General features: G+C 47.6%; 1 protein-coding gene across 1 annotated transcript; it reads right to left on the reverse strand.

Annotated features, from left to right (window-relative positions):
* Positions 1-421: 421 nt before the first annotated feature.
* PM20D1 (peptidase M20 domain containing 1) lies at positions 422-21844 on the reverse strand. The gene is made up of 13 exons (XM_065938264.1): positions 21598-21844; positions 19217-19303; positions 17474-17706; positions 16713-16799; positions 15474-15607; positions 14962-15081; positions 14134-14209; positions 13710-13771; positions 13388-13466; positions 11363-11434; positions 5616-5784; positions 2406-2505; positions 422-1194 (listed from the first exon to the last, which is right to left on the reverse strand). The coding sequence occupies exons 1-13, from the start codon at positions 21764-21766 to the stop codon at positions 1071-1073; spliced, it is 1512 nt and encodes a 503-aa protein (XP_065794336.1). The 5' UTR covers positions 21767-21844; the 3' UTR covers positions 422-1070.
* Between the last annotated feature and the right edge of the window lie 5199 nt (positions 21845-27043).

Genomic DNA, 27043 nt, shown 5'->3' on the forward strand with positions numbered 1-27043 from the left:
GCTTTGCAGTCCCCGAAGGGAGGGCAGCTGGCCCTTGCCCCACCCGTGGAGAAGAGCCTCGACTGGCAGTCCCCTCCCCACTTGCCCTCCACTTTCCCTCGATGAGTCTGAACCAGGACACGATGTCAGGGCCAGGGCCCTGCTGGTCCTGGGCTCCAGAGAGGCTGTCTTTCTCTTGGGAGCTCAGCCCGCAGGATGTGCCAGGGAAATGTTTCGGCAGATGAGTGCCTCCTGGGGTGGGACGGCAGCAGCAGGTGGCAGGAACAGGGTAGGGGAGGGAGCAAAACCCAGGGAGCCCTTGGGAGGAGCCCAAGGACAGAGGTCGTCTTCTCCAGGCCCCAACTTCCAGAACCAGGAGGTCTGCGGTTCCCCCAGAGCCCGCTGCCTCAGTTTCACCCCCCAGTGACCAGACGGTGCTGCACAGACCACTTTATTTGACCAGCTGTTGCGGTAATTATGGTAGTGACATAGTTTAAGTCCTGCTCCAGGTGTAGAATAAATGGGAGGGGAAGAGGTGAGAGGCAGGGGCAGGAGGGGAGAGATGAGGAGCCAGATAAACAATCCAAGAAGAGATGGGGGGGAGGGGGGGATGGGGGGAGGGGGGAGGGGGGATGGAGGGGAGGAAAGGAAAGGAAGTTATGGCAAGGACAAATTTATAAGCTGAGGAAAAGGCAGCCCAACAAACGTGCCTTAAATTAAACACTTTTTAAAAGGTAAAATCTGGTTGATATTTTTAAAATCTGTGTCTGCTCAGTTAGGCCTTAACAAGGAGCAGTGAATTCACCAGTGCAAGGCAGACAAGCCAGATACCTTCTATTTTAAGAGAGGGAAAAGAAGGCAATAACTGATGGTGAACCGAGGAGCTGTCTGGAGGGAGGGAGAAGCCAGCTTCCTGATGGTCCTCCCCTTCTTCCTGGCCCTGTTTTTCACTGAGTTTAGGAGTGACCAAGGCAGGTGGGTGAGGTTATTATGACATGATTTTTGACCAAAAGTTTCATCAACACTGGCTTTCCCCCTTGGGTTAGTCCTGGTCCAGCATCAGGCATCCCTAATCCAGCTGGTCCCCAACCTCACAGTTCATGCAGGTGAGGAACTGGCTCCACATCTGTGTCACCATTCTGGATAAACTCGAAGATGAATTTCACCTGGGTCTCATAGGCTTGGACTGAGATTTTCTCGTTGATTCCATGGATGCTGAGGGAGAGAAATTTGGGGGGCGGGGGGGGAGGCCATTGCTTTAGTGCAAATGTTATTGCAGAGCACCCTACATCCCCTGAAGCCACTGGCCTTTGACCCTCCAGGGGCAGGAAGTGGGCAAGGGGGGAGCAGCCGTTTGGAAGCAGTGAGATTTCATAGGACAGGTTGGTCACCGCTCCAGGATCTAGGTCCATGGCAAAGTACAGGGGGAGCAGATGATAGTCCTGGGGAGTGCAGATCATCTCCTGCTCTGGAATCTATTTAATGATTCCTCCTCTGAGGGGAAGTTATCTTTTAATTCTCTCTCCAAGGCTGGAGTCCCAGCTAGACTTATCCCGATGCCAGCCACCCCTCCCCACATTATCAGGGGCACAGGTGGGTAGGAAGGGCAACTGCCAGGCTGTGGGAGAGCCTGTGGGGTTCTCTACTTCACCTCGAACTTCACTGTCAGATCCGATGCCCACAGACTGCCTCCACACAACAATACAACCAAGGCACATGTGTAACCTCAAAGATGAAAGGATATAAAGAAGAGCTACCCCCACCTACACTCATTAAAAAAAAACCAGTGAACCTCCTCCCCATGAAATCTGTTCTTAAGTTCATATTCAAATATTTATTCAAACAACTTGACTTTTGATGAGGAAATTAGAGCTGGTATGGTAAGGAGCAGAGAGGCAAATGGAAATCATGCCCCTATATCCCAGGACTAAAAATTTGCTGAAGAACCCACAAAGCAGAAGTTCACACACAGTAGTTGAAACTGGTGAATAAGTTTCAGATTCCCAAGGTATGTTCTGAGAATTCAAAGCATGAGTTCATCTTTGACCTCGAATGTGTCTGCAGTTCATTAAGTGGAAGTTGAGAATTCTGGAGTACCCACTTTCAGGGGAAATGAGATCCAGAGGGGAGCGCTTCTTGCAAAGGAAGGAAGAGGTGGGACTCAACGTCCTAATTCTACCAGGTTCTTTCCAGTCACCTGATTATCTCCATCCCTGAAAAACAGTCACTGGTTCCCCTAAATTCTGGGGAGTGGCAAGACTCTGGCACTGAGAAAAGCTGGCCAGTTGGGCTCCGCAGTATCTTTTAGTTCGTACAAATCCCAGGTTGCCCCATTCTGTGGGCTGTCAGGAGAATGAAGTGGGAAAGGGACAGGTCGGATGTATCTCCTCTCCACCAAGCTGTCCAAACCTGTTTCAGTCACTCACCTACTGAAGCCCTGAGGCTGTAGGTAGATGGGGTTGAACCGGTAGATGCTGGTGGTCAGATTCAGATAGTGTCTGCTGTCTGTGTTGCCAATACAGGTACCTAGAAAGGAAGAATCCAGAGAAATGGAGCTTTATGTAAGCAGCCAAGCCAAGGAAGTGGTGGCCCGTAGGCTACCTGGAAAATTGGGACTCTTGAGTCACCACAGAAGATGCCTGAATCTTCCTTAGGAGACTGCAGCCATGGATTTTTGTCCTTCAGCCTACCCATTTTCAAAGCCTTTCTAAGATACTATTTCAGCCAGAAACATAGAATCACCTCCCAAGGGCACTAGAGAGACATCCCCTACATGGTCCAAGGCTAAGTGCCCTCTCTCCATGATGACCACGGAGGCCAATGGCTTCATTTCATACGTATGGCCAGGTTATTCTATCAGTAGAAATTTAGATACGCAGAAATCTAAACACCGTTTCTTCACTGCCCAACCTTTCTTGTGTATCACTCAGGTCAGAAACAAACGCTCTCTGGGGGACTTTTCCTGCTGCCGATGGCAATCCTCTTAAAGGAGAACATGCTGTGCCACTGTGCTCAGCTGTGTCCGACTCCTTGCGAGCCATGGCCTGTAGCCCACCAGGCTCCTCTCTCCATGGCGGTTCTCCAGGCAAGAATAAAAGTAGAACATAATTTCTGGTTATTCCTGTCTTCTGAAGCAGGACTCTATCTTCCCAGAGTCAAACTGCAGGTCTGGATAGTCCCAGGATGCTCTCTAGTGTCCCACTCTCCTGAAGGTAGTAGGTCGTCCGTCCCCATCCTCCCCAGCCCCTCCAAGCTGGGGCTGGGATTCCTCTCCATTATGAATGATCTTTGAAAAAAGACTCCCTAGATTATCAGTTAAAGTGTGGTGGGATGAATTTGAGATGGTAATTTGTGTTTTATTTTGATTGAGTTAGTGTTTTATTCTAGAAATGTATCCCATTTTTAAGTACTTTCAGGCAGAACAGATTTATCATGAAGCTATTAAGCTTATGCATAAAGATCCCACAAGTACAGGTGTGCTTTTTGAGTTCATGACAGGGTCACAGCTCTGTGTTCATGTAGTTGGATAGGTATTTTTAATAATTTAAAAGTGACAGAAAAATTTCAAAAATACAATTGGCTATTGCTTTATAGCAAACTTGGGATGATGTGTTGCATGTTCTTTTTTTTGAGTATCCTTTTTAAGATTGAAGTATAGCTGATTTACAGTGTTGTGTTAGTTTCAGGTGGATAGCAAAGTGACCCAGCTATCCATGTTCAGATATACCTGTCTTTTTCAGATTCTTTTCCATCACAGGTTATACAAGATGCTGAATGTAGCTCCCTGAGCTACACAGTAGGTCCCCACTGTTTATACACTTACTACATAATAGTGTGTATCTGTTGATCCACTGTTTATACACTTAATATATAATAGTGCGTATCTGTTGATCCAATGTTTATGCACTTACTATATAATAGTGTGTATCTGTTGGTCCACTGTTTATACACTTACTATATAATAGTGTGTATCTGTTGACCCCAAGCTCCCTATTTATCCTCTCCAACACTTTTCCCACTTGATAACCACAAGTTTGCATTCTACGTCTTTGAGTCTATTTCTGTTCTGCAAGTGAGTTCATTTATATCATTGTCCTAGAGGTCACATGAGTGATACCATATGATATTTGCCGTTCTCTGTCTGATTTGCTTAACTTAGTATGATAGCCTCTAGGTCCATTGTTCTACTTTCCACTCCTGGTTTCAGATGGGTCCCTTCACAATTCCTGGCTTTGGAGATTTCTGCCAGTTGAAGTCTGCCTATCTTTATTCTGTAAAAGCCTAACTGTGTTGATGAGATTATCACAGGTGCCCCACAAGGGAGAGGGAAGGGTAGACAGCCTTTGATGCCAAGAGAGGAGAACCTGGGAGTATGAAAGCCAAGGTTCCTAGATGGTAGGGACCCAGCTCCTGCTCTGTGGTAGGAGTCCAAGGAGGTAGAACATCTCAGAGGGTATGTTCAGGGGAGATCTTGGGTCTGGAGATCTCACCCCCCAGACAGGTCAAGGAATCAGAGGAAATCTGCAACCTGAAGTAACCTTGTGGGCAGGATAATGGATGTCTCAGAGGCAAACACAAGGACTGATGACCACAGACTAAGGGGTCCTGATGCTATGTTATTGCATAAGACCCCGAAGCCTGATTCAAGGTGGGGGTGGTGGAGTTGCTTGGAGGTTTCAATAATGCCTGAGGTTGAATTTCTGAGAAATGGGTCAGATTTAAGTTGATTAAAAACTAAGACTGCTTCCCCCCCCCCCCCCTAATAAATACCTGAGGAGTTTATGGTTATAGAATTTCACTATAATATCTTTAAGGTCCATGCTTAACAGGTCCTAAGAATTAGCTTAGAAAAATGAGAGACTCCATGATTGAAGGTAGATAAAAGCAAAGTGAACACAAGTCTTCACATTATAGCATCTCTTCCTCACATCACAGACCAGAGATTCTCAAACTGTGGTCAGCCATCAGCTGGTGTCAGAATTCCCTGGGATATTTATTAAAAAGGCAGATTCCAGGGTCCTCTCCAGAGTTAATATACCTGAATCTTTGGGAGTGGGTCCAGGTAATCTGCATTTTAATAAGCTCCCTAGGTGATCCTCTTGTCCTCTTAAATTTGAGAACCACTATCTATACAGCATAGATTTGGAAGGCACGCTGGAAGACTGGAGAAGGGGCATAGAGGCACTGCTACTGGGTGGGGTGAAGGGGGTTAATTCCAATGGTACAGCCAGGAGAAGTTCATGGGCTGCAAATTCTGAGCTCTCTGGCTGAGCTGCTATCCTAGAATGGGTCAGAACCAGACTGCATGGGTGGAAGCCAACCCCCTCTGTGGCTCCTCCAGAGGAAGGGGAATCTCAGCCGACCCTCTCCTCTAGTCCAGAGTGGCTGGCCTAGGTTAAGCAAGGACCCAGGCTTGGCTGACCTAATTTATTGTTTCTGATCCTTTCCTGTTTGCGTTCTCACTTCCACTTGGAGGGGAAAATGCATTTCCAGTCCCATCAGGAGAGGAAGCAGCCAGCTGTTTCCAGGCTGAACAGCTGGGATGGGGGTGAGGCAGTGGCTATCAGATAGGCTACAGTTCCAGCACCGCCCCCCTGCCCCCAAACTCTGGCAGCCACAGTTGATGAAGTCATTACCTGGGGCAACAATGTTGACTTCCGGGAAGACAGATTGTATGGTCTGGCGGAGCAGCTGGTAACCCAAGGCCTGATCATCAGAGGGGCTGACGGGCAGGGGGTCAAAGGCATCCAACACGTGGAACTGGACCCGGTCATCAGCCACAATGTCCTTGGCTAGTTTTAGGACCTTGAGAGAGGAAATAAAGAAAGTTTGATTTCTTATTGGTCTGCTATTCAAGTACTGTATGAATTTATACAGTCCTGATTTCTCTCCAGCAAGGCAGAGCCTTTATAGAAGAGACTCATTGTAGCTCTGAGACCTCAATTTCAGCCTCCTGGTTGTTGGAGATAGAAGGGCTGTTCTTCCTGGAAATCTGCAGTGTGGTAGATTTGTGTTAGATGTTTGGGAGGCTTGCCTTATAGCCGTGAGGTAGGGAACTGGAAAATCAGGATATTGGGTAATTTCCCTTAGGCTGAGAACCTAAGGCTAGGTGAAAATGTACAAGAGACAGCAGAGTGGAAATCTCAACCATCTCGAGGCAGGAGGGTAGATGTAATGACCTCACTTCAGCTTGGGAGAGTCTCAGACAGGTGGTGACAGGTCATACACTTTCTTCCTTCTCTCTGGGTATCCCTGCTTCCTGTTTGTAACCATCTGCACTGGGGCCAGGAAGATGAGCTCAACAGATAAAAAGTAGAAGTTCGGGGGCTAGTATTCAAGTTTTCTCGCTGAGCCTCCTTTCCTCAGGAAGGAACATGAGGAAGCTTCTAGAAATTTCAGTCTGAAGTGACCAAAGCTGAACTCAGCAAAAGTCCTGGTCCCAGGCAGGATGTAGACCAGACCCTGAGGACCGGATCACATGAAGCTGTGTGGGAATGATGAGGATGCTGACCGTCTGGGCTGGCTGACCACAAACCCACCCAGCCCCCCAGGGAAAGCTCCAGCACCGGTCTCAAGCTATTTGAGAAGCCCTTGCTTTAGGATGGTCTCTGCCCTAGAAAGGGGAGTGTCTGTCTCATAACTGGAGGGCATTATCTTGAGAGGACCTCTTTTAGGTCAGTGTCAGTTCTGGAAAGGAAATGAGGGTTCCTTCTTCTGACTTAGAAACCATCATCTGAGGCAAAGCCAATTCTGTGCTGTTGGACTGAGGGGAGTGGCAACTCACTTGCCAGAGCTTATTTTCACTCCAGCACAGATGTCTCAAATACTCTGATACAAGAATTAATATATTGCCTGGATATGTTCTTGACCCACTGGAAGGCTCCTAAAGTCATCCCCAGAAGTGTCTGCTGTGCCCTGCCCCACATTACTTAAAGATTCCTGCCTCCAGACACTGAAGAAGGCACACAGATTGGACCTCAGTGAGCAGGTGGCTCAGTGGTGAAGGGTCTGCCTGGCAATGCAGGAGACACGCGTTCGATTCCTGGGTGGGGAAGATGCCCTGGAGGAGGAAACGGCAACCCACTCCCGTACTCTTGTCTGGAGAATCCCATGGACAGAGGAGTCTGGCAGGCTACAGGCCATGGGGTCGCAGAGTGGGACACAACTGAGCGCACGTGCCTGCAGTGAGCACCACAGAGCCCAGGGATGCCACCAGCCGCCAGGCTAGGTCCTGACCCAAAGGCCGCATTTCTTTATGCCTAGTACGAAGAATACAAAAGGTGCGCAATGAATGTTGCATATATACATTTTAAAAGACGTGAGATGATAATAATAAAAAAAAATAACAGGAGTTGTCTCATTAAGGAATTTGCCCAAGCTTTATAGAGCTAGTACTGCTGGGCTGGGTATCCGACTTCACAAGGATGGTGCTTCACTGTTTCCAAAGTACCTACAGGTTGAAATGGCATTGAGTAGAGCCAGAAAGAGGGTGGTGTTCATTTAAGATGGATTTCCTAGTGGTATGGATTTTAAGCCAGAATTTGAAGGAAGGATATGAGAATGATGGAGAAGAGGCAAGAGACAGGCTGAGCAGGGAAGGGGCCTGCACACTCAGCTCTGAGTCTTGGGGAGCCACTCACAGCTGTGTGACACTCCTCAGCCTCTGTGTCTCCACCTGCTCATCTGTTAACAGAAGCATGATGGTACCACCTACCTGCTGAGGTGGTTGTTACCGTGACTGGACGTGTATAATATGCTTAGGGGGGCTCCTGGCACTCAATGTATGTTAGCTGGTATTTGCCTGTTTAGAAGGGCAATAATCAGAGGCACAAGGATGGGACTAAGAGGAGGGATTCATCAACGGTAATGGGGACCTCAAAGGTAGAGCACACTGATTCCTCACTTCTCTGAGCCCCTACTGTCCTTATTTCCACATTATGTTGTTTTCTATTTTAGGCAAAGCTGTATTTTCTTCTTGAGTGAATAAGTTCGAAGGCAGGGACAATGGGGACTTAAAGATGTAAGTCTTTAGAGTTAGCAAGACCAGTTTCCACCCTACTGTAAGACCGGTCATCAAAACAACCATGACAGGCTGTCACTGGCTTGTGCTTCAATATTTCCAGTGGCAGAAAGATCACCATCATGTGTTTTAATCAATTTCATGTTTGAACAACTCTGTGATGAGCATCTTCTTAATAATGAACTGAAGGACGGCTTCCTGTAGCATCTAACCTACTCATACCTCTTTTTTTTTATTTTTGAAATATTCTACAGAATCCACAGGATAATGTGTCAGTAGTGCTAGAGCCATCAGCACCTCTGTTGAGAATAGAGACTTGTGCTTTTGCTGCCTGCATGCTGTTCCCAGGTCTTTGCTCCCTCTTGGCTTTCAGTGTAAATGCCTCATGAGAGAGGACTGTGTGTGTGCTTGGTCATTAGTCATGTACGACTCTTTGGGACCCCATGGACTGGAGCCTGCCAGGTTCCTCTCTTCATGGGATTTTTGAGGCAAGAATACTGGAGTGGGTTGCCATTTTCCTCCTCCAGGGGATCTTCCCCACTCAGGAATTGAAGCTGTCTCTCCTGTGACTCCTGCATTGCAGGCAGATTCTTAACTTGCTGAGCCACTGGGGAAGCCCTGAAGAGAGGACTGACCATGGATACATAGCTGCTCACCGCCCCAACACCACTTCACAACCATTTTGTGACACATAGTCCTATGATTTCCTTTGTGGTGCCTACTTCTTCCACTTGTTTATATTTGATTCCTTACACCCACTAGCATGTAAACATCTTTAGAATGGGAATCTTGGTCTGTTCACCATTTTCCCAAGTGCTTTGAAGAATGTCTAGCCCACAGTAGCCACTGAATAAACACTTGGTGAATGAATAAATGAAGGAAGACAGGAATTTTCTGTAAAACACTCTAGATAGGTGGACATCCAGCCTCTGAGAAGCTCACTATCATGCGAGGTGCTATACTCCAGCACTCTGCTTTAAGTGGGGGCTCCCAGAAACATCTCCCAGTGGCCTTATTTCTGCCCCTTGAGGGTCACACAGAACAAACCTTCCTTTCCACATGGCAGTCTGTTAGGTTTCTGAAGGCTCTTGTTCCTCACCGATGGGGCCAGAGACCTAGCTCTTGGGTTGGTCAAAAAGTTCATTCAGATTTTTCCCGTAAAAATTTACAGGTGAGACCAGGTAAAGATGGATGAAGAGGGCACAGGGAGCCATTTAGAATCGGGGCACGAGGAAGAGGCATGACCAGGATGAAGAGGTACTGTGTGCTTCTGGGATGACAGGGGCTTTCCATTACCCACTGAGGCAGGGGAGCAGGGTGGGCCTAGGGAGCCCAGAGATCTCATCGATCGGTGGGGAAGGAAGGCCACTGCGGTGGGGAGGAGGGCAGAGTGCCAGAACCTGGGGAGATGAAAGCCCCAGCTGGTGGAAAACAGCCCTTGGAAAGGGCATGGAGTTGGAATGAGGCTGGAAAAAAACTGGTGGAAAGCAGCTCAGTGAGGGGAATTCAGTGATTTCCTGGCCCCACGAGCCCCCAGGGAGAAGACAGAGGTTGGCACTGGATGAAAAGCAGCAGAGCCCAGGGCTTACACTGTCCCAGCTCCCTGCCAACGCCGGGTGATTCTGGGCAGGCTGCCAGCTTGTGCCCCCAGCCCCTGCAATGCGGGCCTGCCCCCAGCCTGTCTGAGGACACACGACGGCCTCCATGGGGAAGGCCCCAGGGAGAAAGGACCACAGAAATCTAAGTGCGGTGGACCCTTGATGATCCGCCAGGAAGAGCACCAGGAAACACCACCCACCCCTTATCTTGCCTAATCCTGGAATATAATACTCATTTCATAGTTGTCAGGTTAGTTTTTTGATCATTTTCAGAAGGACCAGATTTTCCTTCTGAATTCTTTTTAGCTCAACCTGATGTTTAAATGAGCTGGTCTTTCTTAGAGATGTCAAATGTTCTGTGTATTTCTTCTCACCCTTTAGCTTCCAGATCAGATATCACGTAGGGAAGTCTTGCCTGACCCGCGGACAGATTCTCATTCCTTCTTAAATTCTTTGATAGCAGCAGCCCCCTTTCCTCATAGCACTCATCATGGTTTGCAATTACACATTCATTTTCCTAAGTTTTAAATTGATGTTCATAGCAGAACATCACAAGTCTGTCTGTAACCTCTTCTCTCCAAGGGGTCACACACCCTTCCCATGGGATTTTATTGGCTCTAGGGGTTTCAATTAATAATACTCCAGCCTCTGTCTCTATTATCTCTTTAGATCTAAGGTATTTATAATTGTCTATTAATATATTAGAAGCCTCTCAAATTTCTAGACCATTATATTTCTCTGAGAACTTGCTTTCTTCTTGAATTCCCAATCTTGGTTAAAGGCATCAGCACCTGGCGAACTAATATCACACACTGCGTCCTGAAGAACCCACCTCTCACACCTCTGGTGGGTACCTACTCTACCCCATGATGATAGCCTCAGTTAAGACCTCCATACCCACTGTCTGAGATGTTGCAACAATTTAATTATTTCTTCTAACTTCAAGGCTTCCTCAGGATCGCCACTAGCACTGTCTCCCTAAAAGAGAGTCTGAGTCTATCACAGCCTGGTTTGAAGACCTCTGACATTTGTCCACAGATTAGAGCCCAAACTCCTTGGCATGGCACTCAAAGCCTAGACCCCCAAACTATCAATACAACTCCATTTTCATCTTCCATCACTTTTCCCCAAATTATCCTACTCTTTAGATTTCATTTTCCCTGTACCCTGAATGTCTTAACTTTTAGCCAAATCCTATTAGTCCTTTAAGTCCTTTTCTAGTGGTTGGAAAAAGACTTTCTTGATTCTTAGAGGTAGCATCAGCCCCTTATTTTGCTCAGATTCTATGGTAATTTTTTCGTCCCTAATTGTTATAATCCTAGTATAGTGTGAGGCTGAAAGCGCAGACTCTGGAACTAGTCCTGGCTGTATAATGCTGGGCATGCTACTTACCTGCTGCATGGCTCTGTGCCTTCATTTTTCCTGTTAGATGAGGAGGACACACTCCCTGCTTCACAGAGTGGTTGGGGGGTTAAGCGAGTGTATACAGTATGTAAACCTGAGAACAGCGCCATGAGCGCAGCAAGCCCACTATCTGTGCTGCTGCTCTGATCATGGTTATCATCATTCATCTCCCACCCCAGACTCCACGCTCCCTAAAGCCAGGGCTCTCCTATCCCAGCCAAGCACCTGGCACGTAGGAAGCCTTTGAAAAATCATTGAACAAATGAGCCCCTGGGCCAGCCCTGGAACTGCAGCTCCACCCGGCCCCGCTGGACACACTTCAACAGGGCTGACCCACTCGTCAGGAACACGTGGCACGCACCTCCTGAACAGTCTGTGCGGGGTGAATTCGGAAGTTGATGATGGCCTCGGACACAGGGGGGATGACGTTCACCTGGAGAGAGAACCACAAACCTTGGCCTGAGCTGACCTCTAGTCCCCCACACCTGGCCCCCACCCAGGAAGAGCCGACTGCCACCAGCAGAGGGAGAGGAAGCTGCTTTGACTGAAAAACTCAAGGTTTCATATTTCTAGTCAGCCACTGTCTTCTCTGGGCCCTTGACATGTGGTTATGTTCAATGCTACAGGTGTGTCTCTGCTTCAGGCCAGACCTTCATGTTTCTTGGTCCTGGAGGGGTCACAGAGAGCTGCTCAGAGCAAGACTGCTTTCTCTGGGACGCCAGGACACCTCTATTTTGGCCTGTACAAGGCTGCTAGTGGTCTTCGGTGAGCGCTCTTTCCCACGGCGCCTAGGACAGTTCTGCAGTGGTCAGTGTTGGTTCTTGCTCAGCAGGGGCACCCCAGAGCCTCTGAGGCTCCATTAAGGCCCCGAGGGGGACAGTCACTATAACTGATGGTGGTAGTGATTTTCCATATCCTACTGTGAAATTTGTTCTCTGTCTGATGAGGAAAAACTAAACAGAACTAATCTAATTAGGACTAATTAGAAAAGAGGGTTAAGGCTATGGAGGGAATTTTTCCCCAGAGCCCACGAGAGAGGAGATTCCCTAATTGTGTATCTTTCTTTGAACTGCTATGGTGCAAAAAAAAACACCAGACTAGGGCCAGGAGAACTGGGCTGATACAAACTGGCTGTGTGATTTTCAGATATGACAACCTCTTTGTGTCTCTGTCTCTCAGCTGGCTCCTTCTCTGTTAGGAGGACCAAATGGAAAAACAAATGTGAAAGTATTCTGGACAGATAAAAACACCATTCAAACGCAAGGACATAGTACACAGTACTACTATTTTGATGAATTCTCTAGGCAGCTAGTGAAAACAGCTCAGGTCTGGCTGATATGCCAAACACACCAGCCAGTTACAGCAGAAATGAATTCTGAGGCACCATTCACTTATTCTCAAGCTGGTCTGCACATTAGCAGAGCGCAAGGCCACACTGGGTGGATGATCCTCCTTGAAGTTTTGCTGGTGGCACTGGTAGAAACTGGAACAGTCTAACTCCTTTCAAGATTTCAGAAAGCCTCAGCCCCGATGAGCTAGTGTGGCTAGTTCAAACAGAAAAGCTCCTTGGTGGCTGGTCCAACTGAAAGTAGACTGATTTGCTGAAAAGGAGTTCTTGGAAAAAACTTTATCAAAGCATTGGTTCACCTGAAACTTATTTCTATAAAAGTAAACCTTGGGAGTTCCCTGGTGGTCCAGTGGTTAGGAGTCTGCATTCTCACTGCCAAGGGCCAGGGTTCAATCCCTGCTCTGGGAACTAGGATCCCACCAGCCAAAAAACTAAATCTCATGTAGAATTTATATTTTTGAAGGCCATTCAAAATTTACTGTATTTTGGAGAATGACAATGTATGTATTTTAAGGCTGTATACATCACAAATATTATAGATTTTTAAAATAGTAGGTGAGTTTCTCTCATTCAACTCAGGGAAAACATATTAATCATTCAGTAAATTTGTGAGGTGAATAAATCTTTCAAAACATGAGGAAGATTAACAAAAAGTGGTAAAGAGGTTGGGAATCTTTAGCATACATGACCAAAATGCTAGATGAATATATTACATGTTAAATGGGTATAAGTCACAAGAATTAACTCCCAAATAATACCTCTTCACATCGGTGTAATGGTTATGTTTTTGAAGGGGTACAGTCCCAAAGAACCTGAGGGGGGCCCCTGAAACACACATACATGAAACTTGGCCAAACTTCATGGAGTTTGTAGATGTCAGCTAGAACCCTTGCTCCTGAGGTTTATCCATCTGATGACATAGGACAGTTGAGCACTGAGCCTTCCTACTATCCACACTGTAGCCAGAGAAGGAAGGAGAAGCCAAGAAAACAAAGCCAAGGGATGCAGGGGTGTGTGGGAGGAGTCGGGTGGGGTTACCTTGACCCCGGCATTGAACATGGTGAGTGCCGTGGTGGTCCTGACCAGCGAATTGGTTATGTAATTCCTCTCCATCAACCTAAGGCAGAAAGACTAAGGTCACTGGAAAGGTCACTGTCCACTGGAAAGAGAGGGTTGTAGGATACCCTCTTTCCTGAACCTTGGAGATCTTTAAGACTAGGAGGGGTGTCCTCTGGACCAGTTAGATGTAGCATCTGGTGGCTGAGGGATGGTTAGTCAGGCCCGGTTAAGCCACAGAGAGGAGACGGGGAAGTGGGTAGGCTTGGGGTGGGATGTGAGGAATGGGAAGATAAAACGTTACCTGCTTACAAGGGGCCGAAATAGCCACAGGTTGTTCAAGACTATATTGGTAGGGAAGGGAAACTGAAAGGGAAAGCAACAGGTCAGGATTTCAGAGGGGTCAGCATAACAGGGTCACTGTTCTGGGACCTGGGCCTGTCCTTACTTTAGACCCGCCTCGAGAACCCGTGGCAGCAGCCTCAAGGGTGAGTGGGAGCCACCTCTGTCAGAGTGGCTGGTGTTGGGTCTCAGGTTCTCAGCCTGAGCGCCGACAGCCCCAATCAACAAGCTGGGTCCTGTGTTTTGGCCCAGGCAGCAGCTGGAAGTAGGTGAGAACGGGCAGAGCACTGACAGCAGCAGGGGCCCTTTATTACGCTAAAGGCAGCTTCTCCAGCAGTCTTTGTGCCCCTCCCACCGCTGACCAGCGTCTGGGTGCCTCCTCACACCTCATCTGCCAGTTGTTCCAGCGCTGTCCTCACCGGCCCACCTCCGAACATGTTCGGCATCGGTGTCTGCTCCAGTCTGGAAGAGAAAGGGAGCTCAAGACTCACCCAACGCAGTCCAAGGAGACATTCCCACAGACCTGGCCAGGAGGTCTCCTGCTCACCTCCCCATCACCTCCACCGTTCCAGATCTCCGAGCACAAGTGGGACTACTTCTACTCCACTCACAGAAGCTGTCCCCGAATACCAAGTCCGAGATAGGGCACCCCACGCTCACTGCACCTACCACACTGTAGCAAAGTTGTCAGCCTCTTCCACTAACTGTTGGGTTCCTGGAGGAAACGGCACCACTGCGTGCCCATTACTGGACACAAAGTCTTGGACATGGTAGATAGTTAAATATTTAGCTGAAAGAATATAGTTTTTCTTCCTACTCTGCAAGAAAACCAGCCAGAGCTAACCTCTGCTGGTACAAACCCTGCTGTCCTCATCCACAGACAGCAGCCTTTGTTTATCTTGAAGTCGTCTTGCCGGGGCAAGTGGAGAATTTAGACGGTTCTTTTCCAGCTTGTGATCTATAATTTCAAGCTTGGACTTTGGACTATTCCAGCTGCCTAACCTAGCTTTTGTCTGCTGGCCCTTGCTTGCCATATGGACGGGTCCCTTTCTGACCTGCCTGGGAACTGCGAGCTCTGTCCTGCCTGTAGCCGCCATCATGGCTTCTCAGCCCTGCATCAGGACAGGAAGCTTAGCCTTCTCAACTCAAAGTGGGAAAGTGCCAGGTCTTCTAGCCGGAGTCTGGTGGGGGTGGCAGGCCCAGGAGTGGCTCACCGGCTGACGGCGGCGGCGAGAATGCCTATGCTTGTTTCCTTTGGAGGAGCTGAAGAGTGGCCTGGAGTCATGTTGACTTGCAGCATGAGGTTAATTGCACCCTTCTCAGAAACTGAAACCCTGTAAAAGAGGATCAGAGAAGGCCCTCCTGACTTCCTCCCACCCCGAATGACCCCCAGGCCCATCTGTGCAGTGGTCTGGTAAGCCAAGAGGTCTGTTTCATGCTGCTTAAAGATTTTTACTTTAGAAGAGATAGGGAAAGGAGAGCTCAGACTTGGTCAAAGCTCGGGGTGATTAAAGCAAGTGCATGCCTGTGTATATGGCTGTCATGTCCAATGCTTTGTGACTGCATTGACTGTAGCCCACTAGGCTCCTCTGTCCATGGGATTTTCCAGACAAGAATCCTGGAGTGGGTTGATTAAAGCAAGAGGAGTAGGCTTATCGATAACCAGACCAAGGTCAGCTCCCATGTGAGAACCTCTTCTGAGGTGGGGCTGGGGTGCTATACTCACATGGCAAAGGGTTTCTTGAGGTTGGGAAAGAAACCATCCAAGATGAAGCTCCCCTCATCCACCAGGAAGGCGAGCTGGACGCCCCTTGCCTGGAGCAGGGCTGAGATCTTCTGCGCCCCGTTTATCCCTGACACCTGCAGATATTGAACCCAGAGCCACAGTCCTCCTTAGTCAGATCGCCAGAGACAGCTCACAGAGACCCATTCAGCACAGCTGGGCACTCCAGAGCCTGCCCATCCAGGCTCCTTCATGAGGGACAGGGCCCTCAACAATCCTGCTTCACAGAATCCTGAATGTCAGAGCCAGAAGGGCCCAACCCCCTCATTTCTCAAACAAAGAAACCAGGACCCAGAGTGTGAAGTGATTTGCCATCATTGGAAATAAAACACATTCATTGATCTGCCTGCTATCTCTCTTCCCATCACACTGGTGTTTCTCTGATGGACGATGTGCCTGCTGCAGGTGTTACCAGGGGGTTCGTTAAACATTCAGATCTGTGCATCACACCGAGTGAAGGAAGCCACTCTGAAAAGACCACAGTCTGTAGAGTTCCAACCATATAATGTTCTAGACAAGACAAAGTTATGGAGACAGTCAGAAGGCCAGTGGTTGCCAGGCTTTGGGGAAGGAGAGAGGGATGAATGGGCAGAACACAGAGGTTTCTTAACGCAGTGAAAATATCCTGTATGATACCATAATGATACACCATTATAATGTACAACACCAAGAGTGAACCCTAATGTAAACGATCGCTTTGGGTGACTATGATGTGTCTGTGTAGGTTCATCAGTTGTCACAAATGTATGACTCTGGTAGGGGACGTCGATTTTGGGTAAGGCTGTGCATGTGTGTGGGTTGGAGAAGAAAGGAAAACTCTGTATCTTCTCATTTTTGCCGTGAACCTAAAACTGCTCTTAAAAAGAAAAAAAAAAAACAAAAAAACAAAAAACCCATCGGACCTATGGCACAGAGCCCAGGCACCTACAGTTTGGTCAAAGTCCTTAGATATTTCTGATGACATATGCAGAGTGTGTGTGTACTCAGTCGTGTCCAACTCTTTGCAACCCCCTGGACTGTGTCCCGCCAGGATCCTCTGTCCATGGAATTTTCCAGGCAAGAAGACATATTCACAGAGAAGTTGGCAAATTGTGCATCCAGGGAGCAAACCGGACCACAGTGAAGCATACTCCCTCCCCCAGGAGGGGACCCAGAGATAGGTTTAGGATGAAGGCATTCTACCTCCTCATCATGGCCCAGAGCAATGAAGAAAGATCTTCGGGGGATGTAGCTTCTGATCAGCAGAAGCTCCAAGGCCTGCAGGATTGCCTGGGGGACAGAAGGACAATGGGAGAAGAGAAAGGCTTATTATCTAAGTGGTGGTACCAAGGCATCAGAGATAATCAGCAGCTGGCAACAGGGCTAGGATGTGATGGATTCCTTCTAGAGAAAACACATTAAAATGGCCCCACAGGACGGAATGGAGGGAAACAGTGGGTATATGCATGGTCAGTCACTCAGTTGTGTCTGGCTCTTTGTGACCCCACAGACTGTAGCCCACCAGGCTCCTCTGTCAGGGGGATTTTCCCAGCAAGAATACTAGAGTGGGTTGCCACTTCCTCTTTCAGGGGATCTTCCCCACCCAGGGATTGAACCCACAACTCCTGCATCTCCTGCATTGATAGGTTGGATTTTTTACCACTGAGCCACCTGGGAATCCCTGTAGGGAAACAGAGCTCACATAAAACCATCCCCACCTGGAAAAAGCATAAAACTTATCAATGTCAGAGCTGAAAGGGTATCTGGGATCATCTACTCTGATCCATATTTCACAGTTGAGAAGTCAGGACCCAGAGCAGTGAACAGCTGATGACTGGAAGTCAGATCTCCCAGAACCAAGGTTTTCTCCACCAGAACCTCCCACCTCCCAGGGGTTAGCAGAGCACCCCCACCCTGGATTGATCTTGAGGACTCTAAGGCAGAGGGAACATAGCATTCCAGACCATAAGAGAGTTCTTGTTGTCCAGTGTGCCTCGACCATAGATGAAGCCATCACGCTCCAACCCAGAGAAGGGGGGCACGTCCCAGCCTCTGTCCGGGGCAGGTACCACGTCAATGTGAGCGAGGAGCATGTAGGGCTGCATGCTGGGGTCTGAGCCTTTGACAGTGAACAGGTGGCTGTAATTTCCTATCACCTCATGCCGGATAAAGCTGGTATGGAACACAGTAGGAAAGACTAGAAGCAAAGAGATGCAAAGCAATGAGAGAAAGCCAGATTCAACAGTTGCCTTTGGTTTTCCTACTAATTGATTCTCCCTGCCCTTTTCCTCCCCTTTAAAACAGGCAGCCTCCTTTAGGAAGCCCTCTGGAACAAAGCTAGTCTGATTCCTGATTCACCCAATCTCTGAAATATCTCTTCCTCATGTTATATTGTGCTATTACTGTGTAATAACAAGCATATCAAGACCGCATCGTTAATGACAGATAAGAGCTCAAGATCTGGACTGACCTGACCTCTAATGCTGTCACAAATACAAGTTACAGAGTGATGCAGACTAGGATTACGTTAAATTTTAAATACAATAGGCCCCAGTATCCAAATTATTTGAAACCAAACATGACCTTTACCTGTGTATATTAAAAAATCAGAGATATTTTTCCTTTGCAAAACAATATTCCTAATGTTTGTGTTATACAGAGATAAAAGCTGATCCTGTCGAGCACATGACCATACTTCTGTATTCAAATGTTCTCAGGGTCAACTATGCTAGTTACAGATAGGTAATAACACGGGCGGCTTTAGATACACAGGAGGAAGAGCTTTGATCTCTCTTTGTGCTGTGTTCGAAGAATCCACACATGCCTCTGTGGATAACTGAAAACAAACAAGCAGGCAAAAAACCGAAGAAGAATACATTTCTTTTTTCTTGTCAGCCTGCTTATCTAGTCTACTGTTGCTGAACATTTCTTTCCCAATTTTTATTTCCTATTTAGTGAAGACTTTCAGCCTGGCCACTGGGGATTGATCCCAGATTCCCCACCCCCCATCCCAGAGTGCTAGAGAAGGGACTGCTGGCTGTGCTGTGCCAGTCTCTCCCACTGCTGATGACTTGAGAGGGGGCCACTTTTTATTTGATTTAGTAAAGTGGCCTCACTACTCTATATGAGCTTTTTTTATGGGGAGGGGGAGCTCCAAGTCTCCTTTTTCCCCTTGACCCATCCTTCTTTAGCTCATGGGCAGTGGGGTGAGAAGAGAGCAATTATGTGATAGTTTAAAGTTTTCGACTGCCTAGCAGCTCAGACACGTGTTAGTAACGAACCTGGAGCAGGGCCTGGGTAGGTGGAGTGTGCCTGTGTGTGGGCTGTAGGTGTGTGTATGGAGGTAGGGAGTGGAGGAGCCTGTGGTGCAGTTCTGGAAACTTGCAAATGAAGAAGGAATTCCCAGTCCTATCTTTTTATTTTATTGACTGACATTAAAGGGCAAAAACTGACAGGGTTCAAACTCCAACCCAATGGCTATGTGCCTTGGTTCTTCACAGGGTAAATCTAGTCTCTACTCTGTGTCTGCTCTAACTCCTGAACTCTCCCTTCTATCCCTCCCCCCTGTATACAAACATGTCCAAAGAGGCCCAAGCACATTAGGCTGCCCTCTAGTCAATCACAAGATAAACTTCTTTATCGCCTTGTAAAAGCACTGTGTCTCCAATGCTACCTCTCCTGCCCCTTTCCCACGGTTTGTGGCTGACCTTTACGAATGTATTCTCCAAACTCAGCCAGGGCTGTTGTGTTGAGCTCCTTGGGGCTGAAAGACACTGTTGGAATCTGGATGGCACCTGTTGGAGTCAGAGATGGAAGATGATAACAACCACTGATTTTTCCACAGTCCTGTGTACATAAAAAGTTCTCTTGCACTCATTATCTTATTGTGGAGGGCAAAACAATCATTCCAGGTAGGCATTGTTGGTTTTCCTGATTCAAAGGTGAGGAAAAAGCTTAGAAGCATTAGGTGAGCTGCTCAAGATTGTCCAGAAACAAGCAGTAGGACTGGGATTTAAACTCAAGTCCTTTGTTTAGGCTAATATGGTTCTTAAAGGAAGATAAAGTCCAAAACGGGATGGAGTGGGGGAGGTCAGACAGGAGTAAATTTTGTACCCTGATCCTAAGTGGGAAGCTGCTATAAATTGCCACTAAGACCTCACTCTGCCTCTGAAACCACCAACCCTTTGATGAATCCAAGGAGCCCACTATCCTGGGTCCCTTTGCGAACAAAGCTTTGTATCTTTTTGTGTACAGTGAGTGTGTGAAAGTCACTCAGGCGTGTCTGACTCTTTGTGATCCCATGGACTATACAGTCCATGGAATTCTCCAGTCCAGAATACTGGAGTGGGTAGCCTTTCCCTTCTCCAGGGGATCTTCCCAACCCAGGGATTGAACCCAGGTCTCCTGCATTGCAGGCAGATTCTTTACCAGCTTAGCCACAAGGGAAGTACTCTTTGTTTACAGAGAGTAGGCTTATTCCTCATAGACTGGTTAATCCAGAGTGTCACTGATCTCAGCCCAAGTCAGCTTTGGGGGCACATGATACCTGGGAAGGGAGGCATTTAGAAGCTCCCAAACAAGCTCCTTTGTCATAAATGATCTAATCCACTCTACCCAGAAGTCCAATTCTTGAGTTGCCACTAGGTTCATTCCTTGGTGAAGGTTTTATATTCTTAAAGAGTTCCACTGTCAAATGCAAACAGTAGGGGGTGGGGGTAGTGTCATCAGATAATTTGATTAGATGGTTATCTAAAAAGCACCCAGAGCAGCTTGATGTCAAGGGAGGCCTCTGACTTCTATACTCGGTTTTGTGAAGAATCAACCCTGCATCATAGCCTACCAATAAGTGGGGATGCCAAGGTTCAAAAAGACTAAATGAACTGCCTATGTGAGATTGAGAGGCAGACTCAAGATCTGAACTCAGATGTTTTGCCTCGGCTTGGGGTTCTAAGTCATGGTGCTATGAGGTCCATATTTTAGTTTCTTATCTAGCTTTTGCTTTCTTTTCTGCAAAGAGACTCTGGTGAGTGGCTGCCCAATGCCTTTCAGAGAACTCTTTACACTAGGATGCTTTGAGAAAGCCCTGCTCTGCCTCCCAGGCCTATCACTCCAGCACAAACACAGTTTATATTTAACAACAAGGAATAGCTTTTGCATTTGCTTGCATGTTTATTTAGGCAGTTTCTTTTAATCCATTACTTAATGGAAGGGAAAAGACTGAAGACAAGCCCAACGGTGAGGAAGGATCTCATTGTTTTCATTGTTTATGCCCTAAGTCGTGTCCTGACTCTTTTGCGACCCCAAGGACTGAAGCCTGCAGCTTGTCAGGTTCCTCTGTCCATGCGATTTCCCAGGCAAGAATACTGGAGTGGGTTGCCATTTCCTTCTCCAAGGGATCTTCCCGACCCAGGGATTGAACCCGTGTCTTCTGCATCCTTTCACTGTTGAGCCACCATTTCTTTCCTCCTGGATAATGCAGACTGAGAAGGTAAGTAAGTTTTTAACTTGGTTTGAGGTCTAGGGGAAAGATGTCCTTTAATTGGTAGAGGAAATTAAGAACATCTCACACCTCAGCAACAGCCCCATACTTCTTTAAGGAGCCATCTAGAACCCGAAGTATCCTACAGGCAATAGAGGTTGTCACCCAGTGCTTACTCCAAAATGTAGGGTCCTGGGAAAGATGGCTCGGCTGACCTAAAATTCAGTTTCCCTCATCTGTACATAAATAAGGTTCAGATCGTTTAGTCTTAAGAGACTTAACAAGTGAAGACTACCAAAGGTTAAAGGCTGTAATGCTCCAGGCAAGCGGAGGTGGGCGTGGGGGTGGGGTGGGGTGGATGACAGCCCGGTCAACCCGGGCGAAGTTCAAGCTTCCAGGGTAGGCAAGGAACGCCTTGGAGTCCCCAGGAGGCAGGTGTAGGAGCAGAGTGCGGTCTCCAGGGGCCGGAAAATGGGCTAGGGCTTGGTGATGGGGTGCTGCTCAAGCTCGAGGGGCGGACTTCTGCGGCGGGGGAAGGGAGTCACGGGTTGGCCCGAGGAGACGGGGACCTTTATCTGAGAATAAGCGGTGAAGGGGACCCGGGTTCACCTTTCAGCGCTTCCTTCATGGCGATGCGCTGCTCTTGGCTGAAGTGAGAAGGGATTCGCAGCTCCTTTTGACTCTCCGTGCCCCGCGGGCCCTTCGATCTGGAGACGACGGCGATACCTAGGAGCAGCGCAGACAGCGAGGCTAGCAGGCAGACAGACGGCCGAGCCATGCTCCTCTGACGTCCTTGCTGCCGGTAGGCGGCTGGAGTTTGGACCTAAACGTACAGATCGAGATCTTCCCCCTGTTACTGCTCCAATTCCCGCAACTGCCTTAGCCCCGCCCCAATCCCAGATCTGGCCAATCGCCGCTCCCCTGGAGACGCGGGCCCACCAATCCACGGGCGACCCCGCCCCAGGGCCGCAAGGCCTTTCGGGGGTTGTGGCCTCCCGCCGGGTAGCAGGTCGCTGAGGAACTGAGGTATAGTGGGGCACCAGGCTAGTTAACCGGCAGGTCTGGCGTGCGTGTCACCTTCTGCTTTGAGATGCTAGTCAATCCCTTTCTTCATGACAACAAATCAGATAAAAGGGGGAAGAGGCAAGTAAATGAACCAAGCTTATCAGACTTATCTTCTTCTCGCTTCCTCTGAAGCTTAGGGTTTGACCGGTCTCCTAGGTGCCTTGAGGGAAGCTGTTCACCTTCGGCTAGGCTTCATTTGAATCAGGACAATATTGTTCTGTCCACGGACATTGTTCTAAAGTATTTTGGATCAGAGGAATTGCTTCTGCTTAGGAATTCGCTGGAAGTGTTTCTGATATCAATGTTAAATTGCATTTTTGCAATTCTAGGCAAATGCATTAAGACTGAAGGAGTTTTAGAAAGATTATGCATTAATAGACTTCCCTGGTGGCTCAGGCAGTAAAGCGTCTGGGTTCGATCCCTGGGTCGGGAAGATCCTCCGGAGGAGGAAATGGCACCCCACTCCAGTACTCTTGCCTGGAAAATCCCATGGACGGAGGAGCCTGGTGGGCTGCAGTCCATGGGGTCGCAAAGAGTTGGACACGACTGAGCGACTGAACTTTTACTTTCATGTGTTACTAACTTCAGTATGTCCAACAAACTGAAATGTGATAGCTTTCAGAGTAGAGGGTCATTCTGAAAAAACAAAACAAAACAAAAAACCTCGTAAAATACTGACACTTAAAATTAGATTTCCTGGAACCAAAAAAACTTTTCCTTTCAGATCCCTTGATGCAATATAATATGGTACCACTCTCACATTTTACAATTCCCTAAAAAAAAAACCTCATAAGTGCTCTACGGTCAGTAACTAGTCATGACCAAACTTGCAAATTCACACTCCTGGTGTTTGCAATAGCTCAGAAAGGGAGTGCTTTGCTCCAGCTATTTCACTTATCCTACTTGAAAAACCAAAATAAAAAAACCCCTGCAATTGTGTACTTGTTTTTCAATAGAATTTCAAAACAATATTATGGAAACTTCACACATGTAGAAAGATGTAAAGAATAATAAAGTGAACATTTCTGTATTCACTATGCAGCTTAACCCCTAGACTATTAAAGATGGAATTGACCTGGGGTCCAGCTTAGCCCCCTCCGGCCGCCTGCCTGGCGCTTGGGGAGGGCGCAATCTCCTTCAGCTGCTTCTTCAGCCACTTCTGGCTATGGGTGGACTGCAGGGCCCTTGGGTTTCTGAATGGTTGTCCAAGGGGCTGGGGTGCCCATTGATGGTGTGGAAGCTCACTCCCCAAGGGCCAACTCTTGGCTAATGGGAAGAGGGAGACTAGATGGAAAGTGGTCAAGTCCCCTCCTTCCTCTTTCCTCAGCTGTTCTGGGGCTGTGGTCACATCTGCTGGGGGGCCAACTGTGTGACTCCTGGTGAACCAGGGTCCACCCTCCACCCACACTCACCACCCTTTGGGATTGTGTCTTTCCTGTGAAATATTTGCCCCTGGCTCTGATTTCAGAGAACCAACCATTCATGACAGAACAAGATGCCCAAATCTTAGAGGCTTAAACAACTTCTCATGATCATGTCTCATGATCTCATGATCTGTGGGTCAGTCATTTGGGCTGGGCTCGGCTGGGGGCAGTGCTGCCAGTCTTGCCTGAGATCACACTGTGACCATGGTCAGCTGGCAGCTGAATGGTCTAACATGGCCACACTCAAGTTTGGCAGTAAGACTGGGCCCTGGCTGGTGGGCCGGGGAGACTCAGCTGCTCTAGGAGGCCCCCCCTCACCTGTTCCCTGTCTTGCCTGCCCCTGGGAGTGGGCTCAATTGGGACCACAGTCCTCCCAAATCTCCCTGCTGGGATGGTGCCAGGGAATGCATTCTGCCTCCTGCCCCAAACCTGCCCTTTGTGCTATGGGCAGCTAATGGCGTTGGCCCTCTGTCCACACCCCTGGTAGGGTGTGTGGTCCTGTTTGTAGGGTCCCCCGCCTCTCCATTCTCAAGGCTCAAGCACACCAAGACCCAAGTCTGTGCTACTCTGAAGATGATGACAAAACACAAGTGACGAAGTTCCAGCTTCTTCTGAACACCACCACTCAGATCAGCACAGACCCTAGATGTGTGGCTTTCTGGCTACCTTGGCCCACTGCTCCCAGCTCTGTACTCCCTCCCTCCAGGTTCCCGCAAGGTTGACCTTTGCTCTCTCCCCAGCCTCCACAGTTCTGGCTCTCTGTGGTCTGTAAAGTGGACCTTCACCACATACTATACTCCTGCCACATACTTGTGTTGCCATTTCTCACCAAAAAGAACTAGAATCATCATTACGAACAAAGCTAGTGGAGGTGATGGAATTCCAGTTGAGCTATTTCTAATCCTGAAAGATGATGCTGTGAAAGTGCTGCACTCAATATGCCAGGAAATTCGGAAAACTCAGCAGTGGCCACGGGACTGAAAAATGTCAATTTTCATTCCAATCCCAAAGAAAGGCAATGCCAAAGAATGCTCAAACTACCGCACAATTGCACTCATCTCACACACTAGCAAAGTAATGCTCAAAATTCTCCAAGCCAGGCTTCAACAATATGTGAACCATGAACTTCCAGATGTTCAAGCTGGTTTTAGAAAAGGCAGAGGAACCAGAGATCAAATTGCCAACATCCACTGGATCATTGAAAAAGCAAGAGAGTTCCAGAAAAACATCTATTTCTGCTTTATTGACTATGCCAAAGCATTTGACTGTGTGGATCATCACAAACTATGAAAAATTCTGAAAGAGATGGGAATACCAGACCACCTGACCTACCTCTTGAGAAACCTGTATGCAGGTCAGCAAGCAACAGTTAGAAATGGACATGGAACAACAGACTGGTTCCAAATGAGAAAAGGGGTACGTCAAGGCTGTATATTGTCACCATAATTATTTAACTCATATGCAAAGTACATCATGAGAAATGTTGGGCTGGATGAATCACAAGCTGGAATCAAGATTGCTGGGAGAAATATCCATAACCTCAGATATGCAGATGACACCACCGTTATGGCAGAAAGCGAAGAAGAACTAAAGAGCCCCTTGATGAAAGTGAAAGAAGAGAGTGAAGAAGTTGGCTTAAAGCTCAACATTCAGAAAACTAAGATCATGGCATCCAGTCCCATCACTTCATGGCAAATAGATGGAGAAACAGTGGAAACAGTGTCAGACTTTATTTTTTTGGGCTCCAAAATCACTGCAGATGGTGATTGCAGCCATGAAATTAAAAGTTGCTTACTCCTTGGAGGAAAAGTTATGACCAGCCTAGACAGCATATTAAAAAGCAGAGACATTACTTGCCAGCAAAGGTCCGTCTAGTCAAGGCTATGGTTTTTCCAGTAGTCATGTGAGAGTTGGACTATAAGAAAGCTGAGCACCAAAGAATTGATGCTTTTGAACTGTGGTGTTGGAGAAGACTCTTGAGGGTCCCTTGGACTGCAAAGAGATCCAACCAGTCCATCCTAAAGGAGATAAGTCCTGGATGTTCATTGGAAGACTGATACTGAAGCTGAAACTCCAATACTTTGGCCACCTGATGCAGAGAGTTAACTCATTGGAAAAGACCCTGATGCTGGGAAAGATTGAAGGCGGGAGGAGAAGGGGACGACAGAGGATGAGATGGTGGGATGGCATCACCGACTCAATGGACATGAGTTTTGAGTAAACTTTGGGAGTTGGTGATGGACAGGGAGGCCTGGCGTGCTGCAGTCCATGGGGTTGCAAAGAGTCAGACATGACTGAGCGACTGAACTGAACTGAACTGAAGTTGCTTGTTGGCCAGAGTCTGTCCTGAAGTTAGACAGTGGGTTGGGGCAGGGGTGCAGCAGGGCTGTGGGTATATCTGTGTCCCAGTCTGGGTCATAGTCACAGCGGCTGCCCCCTCATGCCATGCTAGCATCTGACCTTTCACCATGGGGCCATTATCACCTCCCCTGTCATCCCTCAAGCAAAACTACTCTGTGGAAGTACAAGGTCCTAATGGATGTGTCCATTTTCTGCACCACAAATTAGATGAGATTTCTGAATGGGAAAAAAATAGAGTTGAAATGATTTTTTAATTTTATTTTATTTCTTTTCTTTCTTTTTTTTTTTTTCTATTTTATGAAGTTATGGAAAGCTCTGAAAGTAAGTTAAATCAAGTTACTGCCAAAGGCTTCAAAAAATCCTTAGCTCTATCAAACTTTCACTTTGTACAAACTGGAAGAACTAAAACCGCCCAATTTGTCTGTAGTCAATGTAACATCATTTAAAAGTCACTTCTAAGGGCTGCTCCTGATGCTAGACTAGGGTCTGATGCTGGGGGAGGGCCTGTTGCTGGGCGACTGTCTGATGTTGCACTAGGGTCTGATGCTGGGGGAGGGCCTGATGCTCGGGGAGGGCCTGATGCTGGACTGGGGCCTGATGCTGGGGAGGAATGTCTGATGCTGTGGGGCAGTCTGATGATGGTGGGCAGCCTGCTCCCAGATGTACACAGAGTTGTGATTATAAATCTCTATGAGGAAAAAAAAAAAAAAGTCACTTCTACGCTGAATATATTTTGAATATATTTATTAATTGTACAAGTATGTTTTTCCCCCCAAAGTTTGAATTCTTATATCACGAAGGTCAAAACACTGACTACAACAGTACTTCTCGAGTACAGCTCTTCCTTTCACAAGTAAACAATGTTGAGAACACCACACAGAAACCAGTACAGACTTTTCTCATTAAGCCCTTCTAGAGTTGATTTCTACAAGCCAGTGAATGGGTCTCCTAAACATCATTGTTCAATCCCTATCATTAACTCGGTTAAAACCCAGATATTTTAACACTGCATGAGGAATCACTTGTCCATGAGAAAAACTACTTATTTTAATTATTTTAGCGCTAAAACTGAAAAACATTATAACTGCATATTTCAGCTACTGTAGAGTCTGGGTTCCCTTAAGCTTCAACCAAAATAAGGCGCTGGAGCTACAGATTTCCGAGTTATTTTTGCAGTCGTGGCGTGAAGCTGAGCCAAGATGCAG

Source organism: Muntiacus reevesi, chromosome 5 (assembly GCF_963930625.1).
Source record: "Muntiacus reevesi chromosome 5, mMunRee1.1, whole genome shotgun sequence".
NCBI classification, from domain to species: domain Eukaryota; kingdom Metazoa; phylum Chordata; class Mammalia; order Artiodactyla; family Cervidae; genus Muntiacus; species Muntiacus reevesi.